Source organism: Temnothorax americanus, unplaced genomic scaffold (genome assembly GCF_048541705.1).
Source record: "Temnothorax americanus isolate GAGA-0224 unplaced genomic scaffold, ASM4854170v1 Scaffold56, whole genome shotgun sequence".
In the NCBI taxonomy this organism is placed as follows: domain Eukaryota; kingdom Metazoa; phylum Arthropoda; class Insecta; order Hymenoptera; family Formicidae; genus Temnothorax; species Temnothorax americanus.
In genome coordinates this window covers 530,361-552,717 of record NW_027509712.1, presented here as the reverse complement: position 1 = coordinate 552,717, position 22,357 = coordinate 530,361, and the positions used below count along the sequence as shown (strand labels likewise).

General features: G+C 35.3%; 4 protein-coding genes across 8 annotated transcripts in view; 2 read left to right on the top strand and 2 right to left on the bottom strand.

Annotated features, from left to right (window-relative positions):
• Window positions 1-1,220: 1,220 nt before the first annotated feature.
• Window positions 1,221-2,855, top strand: Blos4 (biogenesis of lysosome-related organelles complex 1 subunit 4). 4 transcript variants are annotated; one of them, XM_077419528.1, is made up of 6 exons: window positions 1,221-1,549; window positions 1,804-1,822; window positions 1,916-2,011; window positions 2,089-2,160; window positions 2,238-2,459; window positions 2,601-2,855. In XM_077419528.1, exons 3-6 carry the CDS (start codon window positions 1,931-1,933, stop codon window positions 2,691-2,693), a joined length of 468 nt encoding a protein of 155 aa, XP_077275654.1. In that variant the 5' UTR covers window positions 1,221-1,549; window positions 1,804-1,822; window positions 1,916-1,930; the 3' UTR covers window positions 2,694-2,855. The 4 variants fall into 4 exon arrangements, with proteins under 4 accessions (XP_077275654.1, XP_077275653.1, XP_077275652.1 ...); XM_077419527.1 differs by having other exon boundaries at window positions 1,222-1,549; window positions 1,764-1,822; XM_077419526.1 differs by having other exon boundaries at window positions 1,222-1,549; window positions 1,732-1,822.
• On the bottom strand, window positions 2,827-5,577 carry LOC143904687 (uncharacterized). The gene is made up of 4 exons (XM_077419529.1): window positions 5,467-5,577; window positions 5,209-5,394; window positions 3,236-3,459; window positions 2,827-3,089 (listed from the first exon to the last, which is right to left on the bottom strand). Exons 1-3 carry the CDS (start codon window positions 5,537-5,539, stop codon window positions 3,290-3,292), a joined length of 429 nt encoding a protein of 142 aa, XP_077275655.1. The 5' UTR covers window positions 5,540-5,577; the 3' UTR covers window positions 2,827-3,089; window positions 3,236-3,289.
• Taf11 (TATA-box binding protein associated factor 11) lies at window positions 5,209-10,897 on the bottom strand. 2 transcript variants are annotated; one of them, XM_077419524.1, is made up of 9 exons: window positions 10,710-10,897; window positions 10,224-10,376; window positions 9,868-10,133; window positions 9,705-9,792; window positions 9,526-9,622; window positions 9,325-9,451; window positions 7,528-7,657; window positions 7,179-7,446; window positions 5,209-6,340 (listed from the first exon to the last, which is right to left on the bottom strand). In XM_077419524.1, the coding sequence occupies exons 2-9, from the start codon at window positions 10,374-10,376 to the stop codon at window positions 6,147-6,149; spliced, it is 1,323 nt and encodes a 440-aa protein (XP_077275650.1). In that variant the 5' UTR covers window positions 10,710-10,897; the 3' UTR covers window positions 5,209-6,146. The 2 variants fall into 2 exon arrangements, with proteins under 2 accessions (XP_077275650.1, XP_077275649.1); XM_077419523.1 differs by having other exon boundaries at window positions 10,224-10,380; window positions 10,710-10,896.
• Window positions 10,898-11,779: 882 nt separating this feature from the next.
• Trc (Serine/threonine-protein kinase tricornered) overlaps window positions 11,780-22,357 on the top strand; it is a 131,249-nt gene continuing 120,671 nt past the window's right edge. Inside the window, exons 1-2 of the mRNA XM_077419581.1 lie at window positions 11,780-12,473; window positions 20,963-21,090. Coding sequence (XP_077275707.1) covers window positions 12,472-12,473; window positions 20,963-21,090 — 130 coding nt within the window. The 5' untranslated portion in view covers window positions 11,780-12,471. The remainder of the gene's footprint in view (window positions 12,474-20,962; window positions 21,091-22,357) is intronic.

Below are 22,357 nucleotides of genomic sequence, written 5' to 3'. Positions count from 1 at the left end.
TAGAATTATATGAGTTATATAAACATTTTCACAAAAAACGGCCGACACTATTTACGAACGAGATTTCTTTGATTATACAAATGAGTGAGAAAAAGGTAAATGCAAAAACAATATAACATATTTATTAAATCCATGCCATTATCTGTCTACTATCTATATTGAGGTAAACTATATAATATAACGCTGATTTATCATTAATATAGAGTACAAAGAACACAAAACATGTTCGAGACTTAAAATCACTTCATAATTGTGATGAGCAAAACAGGCATAATCGTATATGTAAAATAGCATTTCTGCATGCGTACACCGACTGCTGAAAAACACTAAAGCAAATAAAAAGATTAACTCTTTTGATCCTTACCTTGGTTAAGAGATAATTTTCAATATAAACTAGGCAAGTTTGTTACACGCTGTGTAATTTAATTTAAAAATTATAATATTATTTATTTAACTTTTGAATTACGATTTGAATAATTATTTTACGCGTTGTACACCTAAAAGAATAAAATATCGGATAATATTCTATGCGTTATATATTAAAAAAAAATATATATATATATATGCTCGTATATATGTATTATAATTTTTTATATTCCGTGCAATAATTTACTTTTTTATTAACATTTACGTATAGACGGGTGATCATGCAAGATTTGTGATGGAAAATCATTTATTATGTATAAAATATAGTACTATATAGTTTATATTAATTCTAATCTAATCCGTAAATTCCAGCAAATTAGTTCTCTCACTCTCTTTTCAATATCTCAATAACAAACCTACTTCCCTTTAATATACACTGAAAAAAAGTGTTAATCCGAAATAATATTTAGTCCGATACGTTCAACTAAACATGTTAGTTAGTTAACTAAACATTAGTTACTTATTAAACTGTTTCAACAATTAATTTATCATAAAAGTTGCACTAAAAAAAGGTATAATGCATTCTTGTCAACCATCAAAATTTTTTTTATCAAAAATTGACTAATTCAACTAATGTTTAGTTAAACTAACTAAAATGTTTAGTTGAATGTAATCGGACTAAATATTTTTTCGGATTAACACACTTTTTTTTTCAATGTATAACAATATCATATAGACATATTTTATATGTGATTATATGACAAATTTTTTCTTTGGACGTTTCAATATAAATTTTAACTCTCAATTTTTAATTAATCGGTTGTAAATATATGAAATTCAAGATGTCGCGCACGAGAGTCTTCGTTCTTCGTTCCGTAACAATCGGTAGCACACAGTATTGTTGATACACACCTTTACACCTGTATCTCCGACGATAGGATAGTTCTCAAATTAATGATTCTCGACCGCGATCCAACATTTTATTAATCCCGGGCCCCGGGTGATATGTCAGAATTGTAGAATTACACATTCACCATTTTTCAATGCGTGTTAGCGAGACGTTTTGCGTGTATACTTATATTTTCTAACCTATAATAGCACACACATATCTACTGTATTTGTGATAACGTGTGGCTTCGTGTGAGTGCGAATGATTAATAACAACAACAACAACTGAAGGATCGTGAGTTCAATCTTCGTCCGCATACCCTTCGTTTAATAGCTCGTCTACAATAGCCGTAAAAGTAAGACGTGAGCAGTAAGCTATTGACCAACCGCACAGTCGATTATTCTTGAATTGTAAAAATCCCATTAGTCAACAGCTTACTGCTTACGTCTTACTGCATACTGTCGCGGCTATTGTAGACGAGCCATATGAAGAGGTTTCCCTGTTTAAGGGAAAGAGAAAGAAATTAAGAGGATTCCCCTGTTTAAAAGGAGCAAAAAGGATAACAAGGTTCGAAATTTTGTGTTAAATAACTGATAAGTAAATTGGTTGGAGACGCGACGATAAGATTGTCACGCATATCTATTTGTTTAACTGCAATAGCATTAGGACTAGGAGATGTCTTCCCATACGACGGAGTTGACCGAGCAATTAGTTAAAGACTACGCAAATTACGCAAAAGTGGACTGGAGCAATCAGGCGAGTGTGCCACTTGCCACAATATTGGTATCCTGTTGTTTGAGGAGTTATTTAAATAACTCGTGTTCGTGTTTCAGATGAAAAATGTCCACGATGTCATAGAGGATACATTGATACGGCTGGAGGAATTCCAATCGATTGTTGCAATGGTTAGCCAGGAATTCAGATAGAATACGAACGACTCAGTATATTCTGATGAAACTTTAAATATCTCTTGTCCCGCAAGGTGGAGAATAGCAGTGCCGAATGCATGCAGCAACATCTTCCAAAGTTACAGCATATGAAGGACGGTATGGCAATTCTTCGCAAAAGAATAGATGCGTTGGAGCATGTTGTCGCAATGGCCAACATGAATTTAAGCACCCTGGAAGCTGCTGTAGACAAGGCTGAAGCTGACCTAGGTGTATCGGATAGATTATTCGGGATATTAAATCCTTTATCATTTTTTGTAAGTACAACTTACTCAAAGGGTACATTCTTAGCGTATACTTTAAGTTATTAAATAATTGTGCACTTTGTACGATTGTTATCTATAAAATTATATACAATAGCAACTTGAAGCAACTTGAATTTACTTTTGATTTTTTAGAAGAAAACTCAGGAACCTGTCGCATCAAGTGCAGTGCCAATATATAAATCGCCCATAATTTATAGGTCTGATGACTATTTTCAAAGAGAATAAAAAACGTATGCATAAAAAAATGCTTAAGTTATGAAGTACCTGTTGTTAGATTAAGAAAAGTATTTGTAACTTTGTATAGAATCAGCAATATCTATGCCAAAAGAAAATGAAAAATTGATTGAAGAACATTAAATAAATCTATAACAGATTTTTATTCCATTATATTTTTTGTCATTTATCATACCGAACAGCAACTTGATTAGCAAGATTTTATGTATACTGTATTTTATTAGGAACATGATTATCTATAATTGTAGGATATTCCTAGCTTGTAAAATTGTTACAATAAACATTATTTATCTCACTCTTAAACCTCTCAAAATTTTGAGTCCAAAATCCTGCTGTATCCTGCATTAATCAAAGCATAAAATATTCTGATATATAATTTGCAGTTTTCTGAAATAAAAACGCATTTATTGAAAAAGTCTGTATGAAAGATGAAAGGTATACGAATTTTGAGTAACAAATGAAAGTTTCCACAGAACCATTCATTTGAAATACTCTCTATTTTTCACCTTCACACTTCCTTTTTAAATAATTACCATTGTTCAAGCAGTGCAAGTTTCCTCAATGCTACATTGTGCATGTAAAGTGGTCTAACATGCTGCAGAAGTGCAAGTTTTTAATTGAGCTTTCTTCTCTCCCAAGGAACAACGTCCGCCTATACAATGCCTCCACCTCATGATCTTTCCTATTCCACAAGTGACGCTGCATGTTGACCAATTGCCCCATTGGTCCCATATTTTTGGTTCTCTGCTATTTTTTTCTGAAATAATATAACACCAGTTATTCCCCTTGTAACGTGAAAAAAAATCAAAGAATTAAAATTAAACTCAGGAAAGGCTCAAAAAAATTTAAAATATAATATTAAGTTAATAATATTAATTTGTAACTAAATTTTAAATTATATTATTTTGTCATATTAAAAACATATGTATAATCTATATGATACATAAAAACGTCGCGTGATTATTAAATGTCATGCAACAGATAAAAATAGTGTATTTATTCCCAAGATGGTCATTAATCTAACCATATAAATAAAAATTAAATTTTAATGACTGAAAAATTAAGAATAACTAATAAATATATATATATATACTGTTTATCGGTATAATTATGTCAGGTCGATATAATTACGTAATGTGAGATAATTTATATAAAACAAAAATACATAGATTCTACGAAATGCGAATAAAGAACTCTCAGTATTATACTACTATAGAAGTTTTTAGTCAGTGAAAGACTATATTAAATAAAACAGAGAACATTTTTCAATCATCTCAAATATTCTTGATAACTTTCACTTGGTATGATAGTGTGTTGGTTCCCTTTAAAGAGAAGGGAGCGTGAAGTTAAAAATTAAAAAGCATTTCCAGTAAACACGCAGATTCCGTGGAAACTTCCACCTATTGAATGTGTGTGTGTGTGTGTGTGTGTGTGTGTGTGTGTGTGTGTGTACCTTTCACTTATTCTTCTTCATACGTACGTCACATATACGCACACATACACATAATCTGGTTTAAATTGGATTTTAGTATAACTAGAAATTAAGATTCTATTTCCTTTAATATGATTTATAATCATGTTCAGAGAAAGATAAATTATATGAGATGTTATTGCCAAAGAGTTCTCGGTATTAATTTTGCAATACTATTTGGTCAATGCGAGAATTTCTTATTAAAGCAAAAAGTCAAACGGCCAATGGAAATTTCCATCTATTGCTTGAGTCTCATCATATGTTATATTGTTACAAGTTTCAGTTCTTTAATTTGATCGAATTCATGATTAGGGCAAAAGGAGCATAGATTTTGTTTTCAGATAAGACAATTTTATGTTACGCCATGTTGCACAAAGCAATCTGCATTGCGAAAATTTGAAATCATGGTATAATGTTGCATAAAGAAGATATTCGAGTAATACAGCTCGTGGAAATTTCCATCCACGCACTGCCCTAATGTTGTTCATGTTCGTTCCGATAATCGGTACTGAAATACTGGGAAGGTATCTAAATCTCGAACCGGTCTTGGAGAAAGCCACAGCCACAAACGCCGACCGATATGCGACCCGCGATTGCACACGAGACTTGCGCCTACTCTTATTTATTTATTTATTATCCCTCGTACGTCATTTAACCCACTTATTATATAATCATAATTTTCAGATACGCAAACAAGTTATAATTTTTGTGTGTTCCACAAAGGTATCCGATATTTTGATTATAAATTTATTTGATGTACTCTGCGATGAAAAATGCCGATCAGAGGAATTATTAACATTACAATAAATGCATTGCTACAAATAAAAATTCTATGGATTATGCAAATTTGACTGTACAAACATATATTTATTGTAGCGTAAAAATTTTGATGATAATACAAATAGCAATATACGTATTCTAACGATATGCTTTTATTGTAATTCCCCCAATATTCAATTATATTAAGTATATTTTAATTATATTTTTAAATTGGTAAATAGTTGATTTTACACGCAATCGAAATCGTATCACTACCTCGTTTTATTTGCGGCCGGATATTATCTTCCTCTTCATCATCACCATCGATATCACGAAACACATCATAATTTTTGCGTCGGAGTTTATCCAACTTTATCTTTAATGTGTCGATATCACTTTCAACGACAGTAGGTGTAATATTTGACGATACTTTGTCAATTTCTGAAATGGCTTCTTTGAAGGCTAAAATTGAAAAGTTATTTCGCATAGAAAAGTGATACTGTATTTGAATTATAAATGTTTTGCAGCAATTACCCATAAAAAACACGAGTGTAGCGAAGTAAACAAGGATCAATCGGCTTCTATCCATATATTTTTGCGTTGTCATTAATGTTAATATATTTATATTATATATGGAAAAAAAAAAAATATATATATATATATATCGCACTGAAGTTTGTTCTACATCGTCACAGTCACACTGTTAAATCCGCATTGAATATGAAGTAATCCACATTAAATATAAAGTTTCAAATAAATAACAAATAACAAGTACTATATATACTGTTGTTATAAAGTAGTCATAAAAAGAAGTATCTCTGATGTGTATCATAAAACTCAATCTAGTTTAATAATATTTCCAGATACGCATTGCATACATTAGACGTATTAATATGTATATTTCAAATCTATTTTTCAAGTTCAAGTTTTTGCTGTCACAATAAAATACAAATATATCTTACGAAACAAGGTGAAAATTTCATCAAAAAAAAATATCTATGGATCAATGCCTACAATATTGTGTATTTATCCTGTTGTTAATTCAATTAGATAATTTTTATTTCGGCAAACAGAGACAATAGAAACTCTTTTCTTGATAGTTTGCAAAGGACTCTTTTGTTTGTGCATTCTCCAGACCACTTAGTATTAGTACTTTTCGCATAATGATGTCGAGAAGCCTTGTCGATTGCTTGCTTTCGTAAGTCGCAAACATATCATGATTTTATCCCGAGCCAACCGAGGAAGCCTTTGGTACCGCAATCCTTGAGACGGCATCTCTTCAACTGCGCCTTCTTCAGACCTTCGATGCAATCTGCAGACAAGCAGTGACGCCAACGGACCTGTCGTCCTTGCCCGCAAGTCACGCTGCACGTGCTCCAAATACTCCAATTGTCCCACGCCGCCGAATCTACAATGAGAGGCAAAGATAAAACGCAGTTTCACTTTTTTTCACTCGATGTTACTTCGATTTCACAGCGAACGCTGCGAAAAACAATAAAAAGAAATTCGTTGAAGTAAGTTTTGCGGAATAATGAAATGTGCGAACTTATAAAACCGGATTGGATATTTATTTTCCAATCCTTTCTATTCCGCTGGATATTTTTATGACATTAATTTTATATGTAATGAATAGTGTCTAGTTTTTCTTCATTATTTTATATTTACAAGATGCATTATTTAACATTTGTGTACCTGCTATTTTAATCTCACAAAGGATATCGTAAGAGAAATCGATGAAAGATTAGAGATGTCATCGTGACAAATTATTTTCTAGACTCCGTTGGGTCTCAATCACGGTCAATCGTCATATTACTCGAATATTTTAAAATTAATCATAAGGATTTTTTATTCGACTTAACTGGCTATCTTTATTAATAATAATCATCATGACCCTGGATTTTGATCCCTCTCAATCAATGTAACTTTAATGCTAATATTTATATAACCAATAATTCTCTTTAAAATCACTCGCTTAAAATCGTTTAAAATCACTTCTCTTAAAATCGTTGTGACGATTATAATGATCAAAACCAGTGGTCGAAACGTCGACGAAACGTTACAATTATTTTATTAATAAAAATAGTCACAATTAGATCGAATAAAAAATTCTTATCGTTAATCATTTATTAGCGAAGTTGGTTTCTGATTTGGTTTAAAATTAATCCTTGATTTCGAAGATTGGTTATCAAGAGACGAATTTCTTTCTATTCAATGTTGTTACATTGTCTTCTGCATTGTCTTATCACCTATATCTTCGTCGTTCGATTCAATATCCTTTGCCGCGACATTGCGCTTCCTCTCCGTTAGACCCGATGCTTCTGCCAGAATAACTTCACGTATCCCGTTATGAAACCTGCTACTTCTCGTAGGGCGAGTTCCAAAAAAGTTTTGCTCGTAGCTAAGCAACTTTCGCCGATAGGTCACATCGGCGTCCGTTTGAGAGTAGGACAAGTGGAAATTTCTTATTGCGCTTTTCCAATAACGCTGTAGCGAGATCAATGTCTTGTTTTCTACCTATAGTATGTAAAATTAATATGAAATATTTGCAAATATAGAAATCTCAAAGTTAGAATATATGCGTAGATTTTTGCGAACATTGGGTTTATCCGTTGTGAATTGTTGAATGGAGTGATGACATGATCGCGAATAAGTGTCCGAATAATAGCGTCTTTCATTGCTGGAACACTTCGAACTATCGAATAAACCGAGTTGGCAAGTATGCTTGCTGTATACAGAAATGAGACCGTTTATCTTTCTTTTATAGAGCAACGAAGAAACTATTTTTCACCGTATGCAATATAATCCTTGCAATTTTCACATTCTTATTTATAAAGAAATTAAGAAATTAACAGATATTTGTATTACGATAAAGTATATGTATATCGCAAAACATTTGTATGTAAACATACAGAATAATACTCTTTGAATAAACGTGGCAACTTTACCTTTTGCCAGATTCATTATACGGATTGGTAATCGATATAACTATATTGTGCTCATAATTCGGCACATTAATCGCAAATGCTCTGACGATGCAGGGTCTCGGAAAATTTAATGCTTCATAAATTACGCATCCGAAGTAAATATTATACGTCAAAATTAGTTTAAGTAACACTTGCATATCATATTTCAGATTCTCATATCGTGCGGTTATGTATAAATATCGATAAAAAACTCCGTACTCTGTGTCTAAATTCAGAATACGACGAAATCACAATAATACAAAATGATACAATATTAAACTGTATAAACACGATATCTGGAATCAAACGCAAGAGAGAGAATATTTAAATATTTGTTTTTATCGATCAGAGAATATATTATTATCTTGTTTTCATAGTTAAATAACTAAATAGAACTGAGACATTAAATAAATATTCCTGCAAACAGGATGAAAAATATAGATTGTAACAATATAATAAAACAGCTCTTAGTTTGTTCTGTAGTTTGCTATATTTTTACTGTATTACACTGTCTTTCTCTTTTTCTTTTATTTTAAAACATCTTTAATTTCCCTAACTTTTGTAATTATACTACAATTTATCACTATTTTATATATATATATATATATATAAGAAACTAATATTTTTATATATAATTATGTTCCTGCAGAATAATACATATTTCGAAAATTATTACATATTTTGATAATTAAACTTTTATAAATTTACATAGAATCAAATATTAATAATTTAACGATAAAAAAGTCCAATAGCAACAAAATATAAAACGTTACATTAGTTTCTATTTAAAAAAATGCTATAAAGATTATATATATATATATATATATATATATATATATATATTATTTATATTATATATATATATAAATAATAAAAATATAACTAATTGTAAGTTGTAAGAAATTACATATAGATAACTAAAAGTTATCATCAGACTTTCTTATCACATAAGAAATATTGTATTCATGAAACTCCCGAAATATGAATATGCTTATGTTACATATGATTGCATGCGTGTGTACTGAGTTTATAATAAAATATTTTACTATTTGCTTGCTCTATGTACTTTAATAGTAATTGTTAATAATTACTGTTTAAAATTGATGATCATTATGTATTAATAAAATTTGCTTACGATATAAAAATACGTGACTATGTTCGACTTAATTTACGTGAAAATGAAAAATATGAAACGTGTGCTAGTAAAACATTTATCACATATTTATAAATTTTAACTAACTGCCGATAACGCTTTGAATGTAAAAGCTGATTAGCCATAGTAATTTAATACGTAAAAAAAAGCCCAGTTTTGATCATTGGCCGAATTACATAATTTATATTTAGATTACGCTCATAAAATCTAATATCGGTAGGCTTCTATAAGAGAAGCATTGTATTAATATCTCGCAAATATTGGATTAATCATAACCTGAAAAAAGCTTTGTGCGCTCGACCATTCGGTATTTGACCCTGCAGTCTTAATCTGCGGACAGCTTCTCTCAAGTGCTTTGGTTGTAATGGACCAGTTTCATTTTGGGCCTCCATAACATCTAAAGCTATACAACAAGCACAATATAATCTGGAATTAAATTCCAATATTCTAACCGTACTTATAAGAAAGAGCTCGTACCTTCTTCAACAATCTCGCCAACAAATACTTTAGCAATTCCCGACATAGCTATGACAACGTTCTGAGACACCGAACAGCCTGTTATGGTTTGCATAATCTGTGAAACATATTTAGTATTATACTTCTTTAATGGAACGGTTATTTCTTTTGTAAATAACGACTAAAAATAAGGTGCGTACCCTCTTTATAGCTGCTTTTGGAAATGCAGATCGTCTGTACATCTCATATCTGTCCAATTGATCTTCAGTGAAGTTGGATACTAGTACTCTGTAAAAGAAAAGTTCTCAAAAATATATTCTCAATTAGTCATGCACATAAACTTGCAAGACGTCAAATACGTACTGCATCTTTTCTCTCTCCTCCTCTTCTATCTCCCTTCTGCTCTTCTCCTTACTCTCCCGCCTTTCTTTCGTACTGACTGGGTTGGCGCGAGGTATCATAATATCATTACCGAATATATCCTCTGCGGTCTGTTCGTCTTCCTTCCTGCCAAATTCGTGCTTCACAATCTCTATTGCCTCCACAACCCGGTAGGTAGAATTAGATCCTGTGTTTTCAGTCTCTTCAGTATCCGACTGCGATTGAGAGCTCATTGCATCCAACTCCGCCTAAGTAATACAGATGACGATTAGTTAACTCTCTTAAAAAATAAGTTATAAAATTTAATTAAATGTTTAATGTTTCGACAGCATCCGCACCTTAACTTGCGTACTACCGATCTCCATAGCTTCACTATCTTTAGATCCTGAATTTGGCGCTAGATTTACTTTGATACCTTTATATTCGTCAACATCTTTACGTTCGCCATCTCTTTCATCCCCAGAATCTTCCTTCCCAAAGATATTATCCATCTTTCTAACAGAAAAAAAATATATATATACGATAAGTATTACAGTGAGCCTATTCTGCGATTCTTAAATTTCAATAACCAACGGTGTCATAAGACATTTTAATTATTTCAAACCCACATAAATCAATTACGTAAAACATCATAAACTAAAACGTTACAATCTTACATGATTCTGTTTATTAACGTTACACATTATGTTACAATATAAGCATAAAGAATGTTTAATAACTTATATAAACGTTTTATAAATTATTAAGTAAACGAAAAGAGAAAATAAACAAATCACTTGCTGGCTTTTTTTAGATTCGTAGGTACAATATACATATATATTTACATCGAATATAATATTTAATGCAGGATGCTGATTTATTTTATTCGTCGGATTAACAAAACGATCTGCCACAAATATCAATCAAGATATGGTGTTCTTTAACGAAGAAATCAGAAGAAATATCGACCCGTACACAACAGAGGAGCACATTCAAGCACATTCAAGACACAAGTTAGGTTAAGGTTCGCTGCTTCGATTGTATCGAGTATCGAGATCTCGAGAATCGCGATATTAGACGTGATTACGCTTTGGTGAACATGCAATGTGTCCCGAAAAATTAAAATCACAAAAATTGAAAACTATGACAATGGCCCGAATTCACAGTCTCCGATTAACTTGATCCTCCGATTAAACAAACTCACTCTTCGTCTCTTTCTAAGGGGGACAGTTAGACAACAACAACGAAGAATATACTATTTTTCGATTTTCTTTGATTGAGACACGCACGGGAGACATTCGTTCAGAATAATGAAAACTATAATAACTCAGAACGGAGCAACCGAGTGTTGACATGAGTCCCCTTTTATATAATAAACGGTTTTTAATGTATCAAAATTTTTATATTTTTATGGTTTTAATTGGTGACCGTGTCCGTCTTATGTTTAAACGCGTATTCACATTAAGACAGCCTTTATTAGAAATTATTTATTAGGAAAACGTTTTTTTTCCGAGCGACTTTTATATAAGCGATAACCAAGTAAAATACGCGACCGATATAATATACAATTAAATTAAGGAAGAACGTTGTTGTAACGTATAAAATATCATAAGTTTCATTAGGAAGATACGCCGTTTTATGGTCAGGACAGAAATCGGTAGCCTAATAAAATTATTTGTGTAAATTTACGTACATTTTTTTTATCTCATCTAAAGCTAAAATAGAACAATTGCGTTAATATTAAAATTAACATCTGCAATTGGTAAAAGTGAACATATCATGGACATAAGCGGTATCTATACGGGAGAGTCGGGAACAGGAAAGTCGACCGCCACTAACTGCGGGAGCGGCCGCGCGATGGCGCCGGCAGCCGGCATGCCGCGCGCGCGCGGCGAGGCGAGACCGTTAGCTGCGACTGGCTGGCTGCGACGGTGTCGCGCGACGCCGAGTCGGCCGAGTCCGGGTATTTGTCAATATCTGCTCCGGGATTTTCGGCGTTCTGCGTGGCGAGAGCGCGCGTGTACCGCTTCGCGTCGTCAACGCATTTCGCACGCTACGCGCTACGAAGAGAGACTCGCGACGCGGGTTTTCCCGGATTCCGCCGTGTCGTCGAGTGTCCACGCTGTTCACCCTTGAACGAGAGAGTGTGTGAGAGAGAGAGAGAGAGAGAGTGAGAGCGGGGGGCCTCCTCTCCCTTCACGGCTGCCAAACGGGTGCCGTGCCGTGCCGTCGAACGCCCGCCGCCGCGCCGTCGCGTCGCGCGCTACGTCGCCTCGCGTCGCGCGAACCTGGCCGAGCGAGTTCGGGAGTGCGCAATAGTAGTAGTAACGCGAATACCTGTGTGTGGCCGTGTATACCGCGAGTGTGACGATATTCCCCGATCCCGATCCCCGTCGACCGGTCGGGCGGGGAGGGGGGTGACAGGAGGAGAGGAGCGGATCGCGGCGTCAGTGACGTATCCTCGCGCGCATAATACGCGCGGAATATAGCGAGCCGGGAGTCGGCGGCCGCGACGACGACGACGGCGACGACGATCCTGTGACATCTCTGCATCCAACCACGGAACGTTCTCCTGCCCACGAATGCGGTCCACGGCCGTGTATTAAGATGTAAGTATACATTCGCCAGACACGAGATCGCCTCTCGTTCGTTTGCAATGCGCGCGAGCTGCACCGGAGTCGCCGAGCGCCGAGCTGCGACGAGCGACTCGGCTTTTACCGAGAGAGAAAGGGTTTTCGTTGTTCGTCGCGCGATTCCACCGCGGCCTCGTCGTCGACGGTATTATTGTTGTAAACATAGACCGGTTCGCGTTGTGCCATATGCACGTTTGTAAATGGTACAGGGTGCTCCGGAATTAACGAGCGAACACGTTCTTCCTCGACAAAATTCGAACGGTTTTTTATTTTTTTAACGAATAAATCATTTCTTTTCAATGAGAATCGATCGATCTTCTTTTAACAATTTTAATATTCTATCGTTAAAATAAAAAATTCCAAATCTCCCGAGAGTAAAATCCGGCTCTATAAACGACGAGCGACGCTCCGCTCCGTTACAAATTTTTCATTCCATATGAATTATTTCGGGAGATGAATAGCTCCGGATATATTTTCGCGAACGAGAATCGATCCCCCGAATTTCTCCCGCGACTCCGGGGGAGAACGCGTCTGTCCGCGCTAATTCTCGCTGATTCTCGGACACCCGGTATAACGACGTCGCCTACGCTCGCGCGTGCATGCGCGTCGGTGTGAGTGCGCGCACGCCGCCGCTGCTCCATCCGACCTGTGCACGCGTATATGCGTGTGGATGATCGACATACATGTGTTGATCTCCCCTCCCCCCTTTGCTCCGTCTTCCCCCCTTCTCTCTCTCTCTCTCTTTCGCTCTTTCGCTCTCTATAGCGTCGCGTTTTAAGGGGATATACGTGACAGGTACATGCGCGCGCAAAACCGGTCGGCCGACACTTTGGATGCCGCTTTTTGCAAAGGGCCGATCTACTCCCTCCCCCCTTTCTCCACCTGCGCCTGCACTTCTATCCTCACCCCTTTGTTCTTTTCGCCTTCTTGTCACGATCCCTCCCCGTCCGGCCGCGACTCGCTCACGCGAAAGTGTTGCACGCGGGATGCGCAGCCCGGAGTAAAGAAAGAGGAGTAGAAGAGTGTTAAGATGCAGATATATACAAGGAGGGATCAATTGGAAAACCGACGTGATTGAAGGGTGCAAATGGGGCGGATAATTCCAGGGGATGGTTATACGGGAAGGCATTGACGGCGCGCCGTTCGATAAAAAATATTTGACGAGAATAAATGTCAGTCAGATATTTGCGTATCCGCGATACTTATCTGTTGCCATCCTTATCTGCCTCTTGGACGATTAAATTGGATTAATTTTTGTCTACTTTGCAATCATTCCCAGACAAAGCACAAGGAATTAATATAACATATAAGCATAACGAATTCGCACAATATAAATTATCGATACAATGACAGTTTATTTTATATCATTATTTTATTACAATTTATAGTGGAATTATGAAATTCTATAATATCTATATAAATTTTATATCGATTTTTCCTATTTATTCCTTATCTATATTTATTGAAGCATTTCACTTCAATATTTAAATTTAAAAGATTCACACGAAATAAAATTTTAAGAACGTAATATTGATAATATGCTGTACGATTTCCTAATGTCCATTTAATGCAATTGACGACTAGAAGTACCAAGGAGGCATTACAAATACATCAGACTCATTCAACCCAATTTGATCAATTCGGAACGGCTTAGATCGGAGAGACGGACGTGGATTGAGCGTGATCCATACGGAAACGCGGCTATAAGTGACAATGCCGACGAAGAGAGGTCCTGCTCGATTCTCGGCCCTTATCGTCGGACCACCCTGGACGCGTATACATTATATATCTCGAACGTTGCATCTACCTGTCGACGTATAAGGCGCGCGACGTCTGGGAGGGTACAAAACTGAAGGTGGACGGTCGTTGGCCGGGAGGAGAAACGACCTGAAGTCTCGACACGCGGACGAGAGACGAAGAGAACGAAGATATGGGGGTAAGAGGCGGGGGAACGAGCGAGAGAGAGAGAGAGAGAGAGAGAGAGAGAGAGAGAAAGAGAGAGAGAGAGCTGCTTTACGATTGAGCTGCGCTCTGCCAATTCTCTCCTCACGAGCGTTTTCAGAGACGTGATGGGAAACCGGCAACGATTACGTGCTTAGTCTGCGCGTTCCGTTGCTCGATTCATACTTTAAGGTGTACCCATTGTTATATACCGACTTTGTAGTTGCAATTAATATAATTCCGCGTCATTCGCGTAACGCGACCGGTCAAGTGTTTGTGGTATCGCGAGCGAAAGGTGCGGGGAAATGAGAAAATCGATCAGTTCGCACGACCGTGGCAATGTTATCACGCGAGTATATACCTGCAATGCGGGTTAAGTTATTATATTATCGTTTAGGTGCGATAAGAAAATTGCAGTTCGATGTCAAGTTTTATCTTTGAGGGACTTCTTTACGTTACGGTTAAACCACCGTCCAATACCGGCCGGTTTCACGAATGTTCGCCAACACTGCGAGCAAACTGTTTGCTTTCGTCAAACTGTAATGCAAGCTGTTTAATATGAACGAGACGATCGAGCGCAAACTGTTCTCGAATGCCTAGAGAACATCGATTTCAGAGTATGCACGCTATAATATAGCAAACAGATCGTTACTCGTAACTTGCCGATGTTTAATTCAATTAAAATAGCAGCTTTTAACTTATTAAATTCGTTCATTTATATTACAGTACTCGTACATCATAATTCATATTTACTAGAAAATAGTATTCGAGAGAAAGCGTTCCAGTTTTTAATTAGATATCATTTTTTAACTTCCAGCGAGCTGTTGATTATCGTATCGAGATTTATATGCAATAATGTAGGAAAATTGCAATTGCGACATTGTTTCTATAAATTTTTTGTTTGGTATTTTAAATCCAAAGAATATATATAAATCAACAAAGTATGAAAAAATGCGTAATATGCATGTATATACTCTGTTATAAAATTACTTTAACCCTTCGCCCGTAAACTATAATTTGACTGGCTTCGTCCGTAATCTGGGTCGTAAATGTTCTGTCGTTACTTTGACCTAGTAAATAGTGTTCAAAAAATCTGAAAAAATTCTGTAATACTTGAATATTATCTTATTTTATAATCCCAAAGTTTATTTAGCGATTTGTTATAAAATAAATTGTTTATAAATAATTCTTTATGCAAAAAATTAATAAAAATCCATTTTTATTAAAAAAATCATATCTCATTGAATTTTAAATCAAAATGAAAAATTTCAACGAGGTTTTATAGTTAAATATGTGTATACTTTCAAGAAAAAAATTCTGTATATGGGTCATTTTCAAAAAGTATATAATTATTCTGAGGATTGAAAATGGCGTTTTTTGGGTTAAAGAAAAATAAGACTTTTAGCGTAATTTTTACATTATTTTATTAAAAAATCATATAAAATTGTTCAAGAACATTAAATAATATCTGATATTTGTCGCTTGATCATCCATTGTACTCTGAAAGTACTCACACTCACATTTTGAGGTTATATATATAATATACACAATTATAAAAAAATATCACTTATATAAGTTAAAAATAACTGTAGTAATATGAAAATGACGTTAAATTAATTTTACTTACTTGCACGAAAGTCTGGCGCACTGTCCGTAATCAGGGTCAATATTGGCACTGGACGCACTTTGACTCGCTGCTGGTCAAGCACGCACACTGGCGAATTCTAACGAAACTTTGGGCATGAGTTCTCCCCATTACCTACTTTTTTACGAGGGAAAGCAAGCCCCTCCCCCCTTTTCATTTCGGCGGTATTCTATTTTGAATTTCGTCTTGTGCCATTACGACCCAGATTACGGGCGAAGGGTTAAAATTATTGCGCATACATTGCATGTAGTTTTGTGCGAACGCAATCGAGCAAATTTGGCCCGATCCGATGTCTCTCATCTCGTCATTATATAAGCGAAATGCGATCAATCGCGTCGGAGTTATTTACGCGGATTTTCTTTATTAGGAAAGAAAATCACATGCAATGCCGTCGCATTGTTATTGAAATAATCGCGACTCGCGTTTGGCGTTTGCTTTCGATTTCGATTCTCGCCCGTGCAGCTTTGACTCACCGCGACGCTTTGAGTTTCGTTTATCTTTCATACGTCTGGCCTAAGTAAATCATACCAGAATACTTGATTTTTTAATTATCGACGTTTTAACAATATTGGATCATAATATTGTCGTCTCGAATTTTTAATCATCTAATACACGTAGTTATAAGTTGTAATATGATCTTTTGATTATTCACATAAAAAAATGTAAGCAAAGTTTTTAGCTAAGAATCAATATTTTTCCTCTATAATATTCTTTTCTATACGAGGATAAATTGGCTTTGACATTTAATGACTTCATAATTTTTTTTTTAAAGAATAATATTAATATTGAGAGGTTCAGGGACATTGTTTGTATATGCGTTTTTTTGCAATGAAAAGAGATTAAACGTACTATTGTGGACTGATGCATATAAGGTGAATGTGCGCGCGATATTTTTTTGTTGCAGCTATGCATGAGCTATATTTAACTCTCACTTGCAAGGTCGTACAAATGAGTCATCGTATATATCGTCGATTTCTTGAAAATAAGACGTGGGAAAGTTCCATAATGTAGAACTCATTGTCAGTCCCGTATTTATAGTCATGAATCCTCGAAAAACGTATCGAAAAACGTATCGAGATGAAATACTCAAATTAAATTTCCATAGCTTGAGACATTGATGGTTAAAATAGTCATATTTTAATTGGAGATTAACTAAAGATGTATTCAGCTAATTCTGAGAAATAAACAATTATTCTCGTGAAATCTGATGCTATTACTACATGATTGTTGAGTGGAATATTTCAATACTTACATTATATACACAAATATCTTGTCCCAATCTTCATTATCCATAAGATGTGAACATTGTAAAAAAATTTTAGTAAAAATTTTATATTCTCAAAATATTAATATTTTGTTTTTTTTATACTTTTATATTTTTTTCGTTGTTTTTCATTATTCACGAATTGTCCAAGCAATAAACTTGAAAATTGAATTAAATTATAATTTACTTGACAAAAAATTTTACGATAAACAGTTAATCAAATAAAAAAAATTATTAATATATACAAACTATATCTTTACGAAGTTTCTTGAAAATTTTGTGTTTAATAATTTCTGCAAAATGTTCAATTAATTGACAATTCGAAGATATAATATATAAAAGATCTCTATGAGATGTTTACTTATTTCTAATGCTTTTAATTTTTGCATATACATGCATACCTACATATTATTTATATCTGATACAATTTTCACGAAAATTCATTACCTTAATAAAAAAATTTGTCACTGATACGATGAGTGCGGTGCGGCGAGGGTGCGTGATTACGTTGAAACTCTCAGGTCATGTATAAAGTATGATTTTTATCATACTTTAAGTCATTTTAATTCTTCTGTCAGAATTGTCCGTTGCACTCGTATAACACAGCATTCACCAAACGCGGTTAATTACGATCGCGGGTATTAATCGTCGCGATGGAATAATCGCCCATATACTTTACACGGCACTCCCGGTTAGTCGCATTGGTCGCACGTCGCACGCGAATTAATAAGCGCGCTTTATTATTTTACATCGCGGCGGAATCCCATCGAAACACGATCGTGAAAATAATGTGGAATACAAATTCTCTTTGTTTCGAAGGTATTCAGTATATTCAGCGATTCGCGTATATTATTCCGCGCTCTCAATCCAGTCGATGAACAAATTGCGTTCAAATCAGAGCGAAAAATTCAGAGCTTGCAATGATATTTGAAAGACACATTTGAATATGTAGGTATCGTTAAAGAAATCATTACTGCTTGTGTATAAAATATCACGTATAAAATATCACGAGAAAACAAATTTAAAAATTGTTCCGTTTTCTATCGTATCTTACGTATCTTATTTGATTCTTAAGTGACATTTTTTCGCGCGCGAAATATTCGTTTTAATAAAAATACTTACGAAATTTATAGTTGTTAATTACGGTTATAAGTTGTTAATTGCGGAAGTCAATTGATTGCACGAGTTGCAAATCGAAGTAATTGTCCGTAGGAAATAATCTCGTTTCAATAATTAAGTAACACGGTGACACGCGGAGCGGACTACCTGCCGACTCGAGTTTTCGATGCGTGAATGATAATACCGCGCGCCGCGCGCGCGGAGACCTTGTGTTCGAGACCACGCGCTAACAATGTTGAGGTCGAACGCTAATTAGCCTTGTTTTCTCGAGATATTTAATATTATTTTATACGAGATATTTGTACAAATATTCCGTTCCTTTATCTTCTACTTTAAAAATTGAAAGTATCGTATATGGTAACAGTTAATTTTGCTGGATTGGAAAAGTGTTTTGAAATAAAAATGTTGTTAGTTGAATGTTAATTGACAAGAGAATTTGCTTCAATCTGTTGATATGTATTGTATTATAATATAATGTTGATAACGAATTTTAATTGTTATACATATGAATTATTTTCTTCTTTTAATAACAGTTTAAATGACTTTATTCAAAAAGAATTATTAAATTTATTATTTGAAGATTAAAATTATTTCTTTGTTTAAATTGAAAAATTATATTTATATAAATTATTTTATCATGCACTCTTTTGAGGTTTATCCAAGAGAGAAGTAAAATTATATGACTTTATTAAATCAAACACCACAGTTTTAATAAATTCACATTTCCCCGCATCAAGTGACCAATAATTATACAAATCACATGATTTTGTTTCGCGTATAGGGCTTTTCGTATATGCATGATATATCCCGAAAAAAAGTGAGTACCCGTCCTCGTTGCACTGCACATCGCCGATTAATCGATAGCTCATATATATCTCATCCGAAAAGCCAATGCGCGTTGCACACATTCTCCGACGTGCAGTCCGCATCCGCATCCGCGTGCGCTGTGCAAGCAGGCAGCAATTGGCGTCGGAGGTCAACATACCGTTATAGCCGCGCATCGTCGTCGCCGTCGTCTATATTTCGCGGACTGGACCGCACTCGGATGACGGCGTCACCGCGATGTACGCATGACGCGCTGCGTGCACTAATCCACACTGTGCACTGTAGACGCACCGGCCCGTGCGCGTAACTGCACGTGCGTAATTACCGCATAACAATAAGCGCGTTCGCGCACAGGCGTATACCTTGCGCAGAGACAATATGGATAACGAGAAACAGAGAGAAAGAGAGAGAGAGAGAGAGAGGGAGAGAGGGAGAGAGGAAGAGGGAAGCGGGGAGGAGATTGGTGGAAAGAAGCTGTGATCCGATGAATGCCTCTCTTAAGGTGCGTGTCCACCTGCGAGTAAGAACTCTCGAGAGCAAAAAGAGAGAAAGAGAAAGAGACTCTCGAGAGTATCTCTCTCTCTCTCTTTCTTTTTGCTCTCGAGAGTTCTTACTCTCAGACGCACCATAACCGCTGCGCAGTGCGCCGGGTTATGCGTAGGTGCATGCAGTGAGATGCAACGATGCCCAACCATCGGCATGAAATCTTCGTAGTACGACCGCGGTATTAGATTTCTACTGGTCGCTTGTTGTTTTACGGGCATATGGTAGTATTATATAAACATATACACTTCTCTCTCTTTCTCCCTCTTTGGTATGCACTTTAAGGTTTACCATAGCAGCAAGCCTGCTTCAACTTCTAATTTCACGATGTTATTCCATTTTTTAATCATTTACATATATTTTTATCTCCGCTTTTACATTAGTTTTTCGATGAATATAAGAGGGTTTTATTTGGTAAAAAAAAAACGGTTTTACTCTTTTATAGTATTTTTATAGGAATATCGCCGAAAATTTTGTCTTGTGCTTAATTAGCGTTTTCGCTAATAAGCTAAAAATAACGATTTATTTACAATAACAAAAACGTTAGTAAAGCTGTATACATAACACAAAAACATCCGTCATATTTATTCTCGTTAAAGAAAACAAAGCAGAACAAATAAAATTAATACGAATGTGCTTCAAATAACATCCGCCGAGGCATTGCAATGCAGTACACAATGATTATGCGCAAATGAGAGCTATAAATCGGTGAAAAAACAGTTATCCAGTTTGCCTTTTAGATAAATATAAATCTATATTTAAACTGTTAAAACAATTAAACACTATAAATTATTTTTATATAATACCGTAAGATATTGTTGTATTATCGTAAAATATTATCGCATACACTTTTGCTGTAAGAAAAAAACTTTCGATGTTTATATTTTTTTATTTTTTGATTAATACGATTTTTGAGACATTACACGAAATAATTTGCATTTGAAATAAACGACATTTTGGTATTGATTATATTCAATGTCTATTTAAAGAATTTTTTTGCAAAACCACGAAATAAGAGTAGCGGTCGATTTTTAGAGTGCGCATAATGTAACTCTCTTGATAAAAATTGTCCAGGACTCCAGATATAAGATCGAAGTGTTATAAGTCTTATACCTTATTAATGTGCAGGTGTGAAGAGGCGACTGAAGTGGAGACGCATCATCAGCAAACGGCTACGACGATGGGCGTCGCTGAGGACGAGACACCGTCTTCCCTGACTTCGTCGCATCCGAATACCAACAACCCCAATCAGGAAGGTGAGTCTGCACATCTATACGTTTAGCGTTTACCGTAACCAAAACACTCTAATCGAGAGTCATAGAAACGAGTGCGTCATTCAAGTATCACGCCGACATCTTTAAATTCTCATGCACGTTCGCGGACATCACGTAGATGTATCGTGTCGCTATATCTTCCGGCATTAATGGGAAACTTGTCGAAGCGACCTACGTGTCACTAAAATTTTCATAAAAATTTATTATTCAGCTATACGCTTATCCAATAACGTTGAGATAATATATGCAATCATTTTTTATTTACTTAATTTAGATAAAATCGAGTTTTCGGCTGTCAAATTAAGTCTATAATACTATTAATAATACGTACTGAAATATTATACTTTTATACACGGAAAAAACGGCTGAGGTTTATTTTCTGAGCATTAATTTTTTTTTTAAATAAAATATGTCTTTGTAACAATCATATAATGTACCCTAATGTTTTGCGTTGCAAGGATAAAAGTACATCGCAATATGTATATATATATATATATAGGATAAAATCCGCGGGCAATGTTCTGCATCAAAAAACTGATGGGATAAGGGACAAAAACACACGCTCTCGAGAACAGCTGGAGAGCAGCAATAACGTGACTTTCATTCTTTGCGCTTATTCTTATGCGGCACGCGAGCGCTGCACTTAAGTGCGCATACTGGCGCAAATCAGCCAATTCTGACACGAGATTTTTTGTTTCTTTCGCATCGTTTCATACGTCCCGCCGTACCAAAACTCACCGATGTGAAATTAGCGCCCAACTTTAAATAAAAAATTAAAAAAAGGGACCGGAAGTACAAGGTTTTCAAAAACGTCCAAGTAATTTTATCAATTTTAGAGATAACGAAAAACGGCCGAAACTCACCGTTTGGGATAATAATTCGTTCTTAATCCCGCCTGTACGATCCGTCGCTAGTCGTGCATGAGTTCCGAGGAGCCACGTCCGATGGAGCAAACAGTGCTAAACCAAGTGCTGTAATCACGCGTGCTCCGCGTGGCGTAACGTAACGTAACCGTAGTCCACACGGTCTCACTCTGAGCCATCGCAACACGATTTTAATTTGAATAAAATTGATTAAGTTTTATATAAACTCAAAAAAAAAAAAGATTAATTATTTTACCGATCTTTTTGATCTTTAATTACTACTAAATTCCCACATTGTTATTTAGAGTTAGTATATACTTTCCATCTGGCTTCGTTTACACGAAAAGAATTCGCTCATTAATCGCTTTAATCGTCCCGTCGCGGAA

Coding starts and splice junctions, on each gene's coding strand:
- Blos4 (XM_077419528.1), top strand. CDS start 1,931: ATGTCTTCCCATACGACGGAGTTGACCGAGCAATTAGTTAAAGACTAC. Junction 2,012..2,088: donor AAGTGGACTGGAGCAATCAG/GCGAGTGTGCCA, acceptor TTCGTGTTTCAG/ATGAAAAATGTCCACGATGT. Junction 2,460..2,600: donor TAAATCCTTTATCATTTTTT/GTAAGTACAACT, acceptor TTGATTTTTTAG/AAGAAAACTCAGGAACCTGT.
- LOC143904687 (XM_077419529.1), bottom strand. CDS start 5,539: ATGACAACGCAAAAATATATGGATAGAAGCCGATTGATCCTTGTTTAC. Junction 5,395..5,466: donor TACACTCGTGTTTTTTATGG/GTAATTGCTGCA, acceptor TTTCAATTTTAG/CCTTCAAAGAAGCCATTTCA. Junction 3,460..5,208: donor CCGGCCGCAAATAAAACGAG/GTAGTGATACGA, acceptor ATATTATTTCAG/AAAAAAATAGCAGAGAACCA.
- Taf11 (XM_077419524.1), bottom strand. CDS start 10,376: ATGGATAATATCTTTGGGAAGGAAGATTCTGGGGATGAAAGAGATGGC. Junction 9,452..9,525: donor TGGCGAGATTGTTGAAGAAG/GTACGAGCTCTT, acceptor CTTGTTGTATAG/CTTTAGATGTTATGGAGGCC. Junction 6,341..7,178: donor ATCGAACGACGAAGATATAG/GTGATAAGACAA, acceptor CTCTCATTGTAG/ATTCGGCGGCGTGGGACAAT.